General features: G+C 40.2%; 1 protein-coding gene across 1 annotated transcript; it reads right to left on the reverse strand.

Moving 5' to 3' along the window:
• Window positions 1-745: 745 nt before the first annotated feature.
• Window positions 746-1,687, reverse strand: LOC104854705 (olfactory receptor 143-like). Its single transcript, XM_010613287.1, has one exon. It carries the CDS (start codon window positions 1,685-1,687, stop codon window positions 746-748), a length of 942 nt encoding a protein of 313 aa, XP_010611589.1.
• Between the last annotated feature and the right edge of the window lie 2,023 nt (window positions 1,688-3,710).

The raw sequence follows: 3,710 nt of genomic DNA on the forward strand, positions 1-3,710 counted from the left end.
TGTAACATTACATATGACACAATGTTCATGAGACAGGAATACCACTGTTCAGTTCTGAATGGCCAACACGAACCACAAGTACGTGGAAAAACTGATAATCTCAAACCAATTTATTGCAAAATATCAGTTGGCCACTGCATTATCTTTACTCATGGGATTTGAATAAGTTGGTCACAATTATATGACCTCATCCATCCTCACCCATCCACAAGCATAAAAATCTTAGTCCAAAAAGTGCATAATTTCATTAACACATGTGAGGCTAAAACTCTCAGAATAAGAACTGCTCCTGAAAAAAGTCTAGAAAATTTTACTATGTCCACAATTTTTATCATCCATTTTGTTTTAATATAATTATAAGTATTAGAACATTTGAAACAGGAAAAATTTGGTATACCTGTTTCCTTGAAAGAAGGAGGCATGCAATAAAGCAGGGGAATGTTACCTTTAGAAAGGAAAAGTTATGAACTCAGTGTCTTCCACTTCTATGGGAAATAAAGACCATGTTGGAATCACTTTGGAACTCCTATTGAGTTTCAACTCCAAGAACAGGCAGTTTTATGGTCAGATTGCATGGTGGGCAGATAGAGAAGAGACAGTACTATAGAACTGCTGCCAAGACTGATAGATGGGCTGGAAAGATAAGACAAGGAAAAAAAGAACTGAAGAAAGTTGATGAAGAAGATGAGGCAGTGGCGATTTACCAAGAAATGTAGGCAGGGACTTAGGTAGCTTCTCTGTTTGTTCAGCTTGTGTTTCTCCTCAGGCTTCTCTTCAGAGCAAGTTTGACATCCTTATTCCTGAGGCTATAAATGAGGGGGTTCAGCATAGGCACCACAAGTGTATAAAACACTGAGAAAAGCTTTCCCTGGCCCACTGACTTGGCAGATGATGGCTTGACATAAGTGAGTATCCCGGACCCATAGAACAGAACAACAGTTATTATGTGAGAACCACAGGTGCTGATGGCTTTGGATGAACCCCTAGCTGATGAAACATGAATGATATTAAAGAGAATCAAAGTATATGAGATAAAGATAATGAGGCTGGATGCAATTAAAATTGTGCCCACGACAACAGAACTCACAAGCTCATTGACATGGGTGCTGCTGCAGGAGAGCTGGAGGAGGGGGAGGATGTCACACATGTAGTGGTTGATGATGTTGGAATCACAAAAGATGAGCCTGACCATAAAGCCTGTGTGGAGCATGGCACCAGCAAACCCCATCAAGTAGCATCCAAACATCAGCAGGGAACAGGTTCTAGGGGACATGATGGCTGTGTACAGAAGGGGCTGACAGATGGCCACATAGCGATCATAGGCCATAGCTGTCAGCACGTAGCACTCAGAGTTGACAAAAAAGCAGAAGAAGAATAGCTGAGTCATACACCCTGTAAAAGAGATGATGTTCCTCTCTGAGACAAATCCCATCAGCAGTCTGGGGGTACAGACAAATGAGTAACATAAATCAATGGAGGACAAATTGAAGAGAAAAAAGTACATTGGTGTGTGAAGATATGAATTCAGACAAATTAGGTAAATTAAGCTCAAGTTTCCCACCACAGTGACTATATTGTTGACTAAGAACAAGAGAAACAGGGGCAGTTGTAGCTCAGGTTGGTCTGTCAGTCCCATTAGAACAAACTCCATTACTGAAGCGTTGTTTTCCATATTCATTTCCTTCATGGTGGGATCTGCAGAAACAGGGGGAGACAGTGATATTAACAATGAACCACCTGAGCCAGAGCTACATCTCCTGGTTTGCAAGAAAAAGTTGTCTCAAAACACACAGCAAGGCCTCCAAAGAGTAATAATTCCTATGTTGATTTCCGAGGAATCCCAATATCCTACTTGCCCCTCTAGGTGATGTTTCTGGCCAGGAAGCAAGCTGTTAGATCTCACAGTGCCTCTGAATATTATTGCCTCACTTCAGTTTTCACTGCAGGTTAGGACTGTGAAGAGCGATAAATAAGTGGTGTTCCAACAAACCCATGATGTATATAATTTGGGATTTGGGCATAAAAATGATTTGATGCCACCTTTACCCTAGAGGCCTCTCAGTTCTAGGATCTGAAGGGCCATTCCTCTCCACTGCCCTGAGGTATAGTCAAATGTTGTGATGATGCAGGAGGTAATGCCTATCAGTACATATCCATCATATCAGAGAACTATTTTGGACTGTATGTCATGGTTTTCTAAGATTCTCTAGAAAGTTCTCTTTGCTTTCAAGAAAGAAACAGCAATTTTATATGGGTCTCCAAAACATCACCTCACTCAACTGAGAACCTATTTTATGGCCCATAGTTCTGTAGAAAATGATTAGATGCACAGAAGATTATTCTCTCCTTTATGATTTCCTCTTGAGTTGGATGAGCCCCCTGAGGGTAGAAATTACTGAGCATGTGTTTACATCCTATGCTATGAACCTACTATTGGGTCTTTAGAGACTCAACGTTCTACCCAAGCTAAAATACCTCATCAGGACTACCTCATCCCCTGGGCAGAGTAGTGGATGGCCCACTTTGAACTCTTCATCGTGCTCTGAAGAGCCCTGCAACAAGATTCAGGGCATGGTCACTTGCTATTTCTTGTATGCTGCTACAAGCTGCTGGGATTGCTCTAATAAATATTAAAATGATCATGGCTTTATATGCTTTATATGCTTGTGAAGTTCACCCCCAAAAATGAGATGTTGTAACAAAAACCTTGAAAGAACAGGTGTGGGTGCCTAGTTCATCCAAGTTGAAATCTAGACATCTGAATTCCTAAAATTGAGGCTATCAGTGAATCATATAATTTCTCTGACTCTTGTTTATTTGTATTTATATCTATATATTTGTGTATATCTATAAAATGATGCTCATATAGAGGTTTCTCTTGGGATGTTGTGGGAATTAAATGAGATGTGTCACATAAAGTATTGGGATTTAACATGCACAAAGAGCCTGGTAGGCGTTGCAAGTATTATGCCTTCACACCTTGCCCTGTTCCACACATCTATTCATATAACAAACCTGGGCACTGTGGACATTTGGGTGAGATAAGCTTTTCTTGTGGTCTGTTGTGTGTGGAGAATGCACAGATCCATAGCCTCTGCCCATCTGTTAGTAAGAGTGCCTTTCCACCACCCCACATGCGTACACACCAAAAAAATAAAATAACAATACTTATGGCCATTGAAATCTTCAGACATTGTCAAATGTTTCTTATGTGGTCACGAGGTTTGTAAAATGATAATCCAATATATAGTGCTTTGGCAAACTAAGAACTTTTATCTGAATGCATCAGAAAGGTGCAGGGAAGAGTCACTTTCTGATCTTTTCCTACCATTCTTCCCTTACTCCTCCAAGGCTGGCCAAAGAAGTGAAAATTTCCTCATTCAAAGACGATCATAGAAACTCTAACTCATCTGCTTCAAAGCCAGCCATGAATCTAGAAATATTATGATTCTCAACTTTCTGTGTAAGACCTGGACATAAAGAAATTCTCTAACCATCGCGGGTAGTATATCCTAAAGCCTTCATAGCAGAATCAGATATCCTCCTCCATATCTAGGAGAAAGGATGCCACAGAGAGATCTAAGAAAAATCAGGACAGACAGGCTTCACTGGTTTGCCCCTGTTAGCCTAGAATATTAGAGTAAATATTTTTGTCCAATCTTATTTCTGTAGCTGCATATTTTTCATGAAACCTAATCATAAAAATAAAC

This window comes from Fukomys damarensis, unplaced genomic scaffold (genome assembly GCF_012274545.1).
Source record: "Fukomys damarensis isolate Sample0158 unplaced genomic scaffold, DMR_v1.0_HiC HiC_scaffold_16, whole genome shotgun sequence".
Taxonomy (NCBI): domain Eukaryota; kingdom Metazoa; phylum Chordata; class Mammalia; order Rodentia; family Bathyergidae; genus Fukomys; species Fukomys damarensis.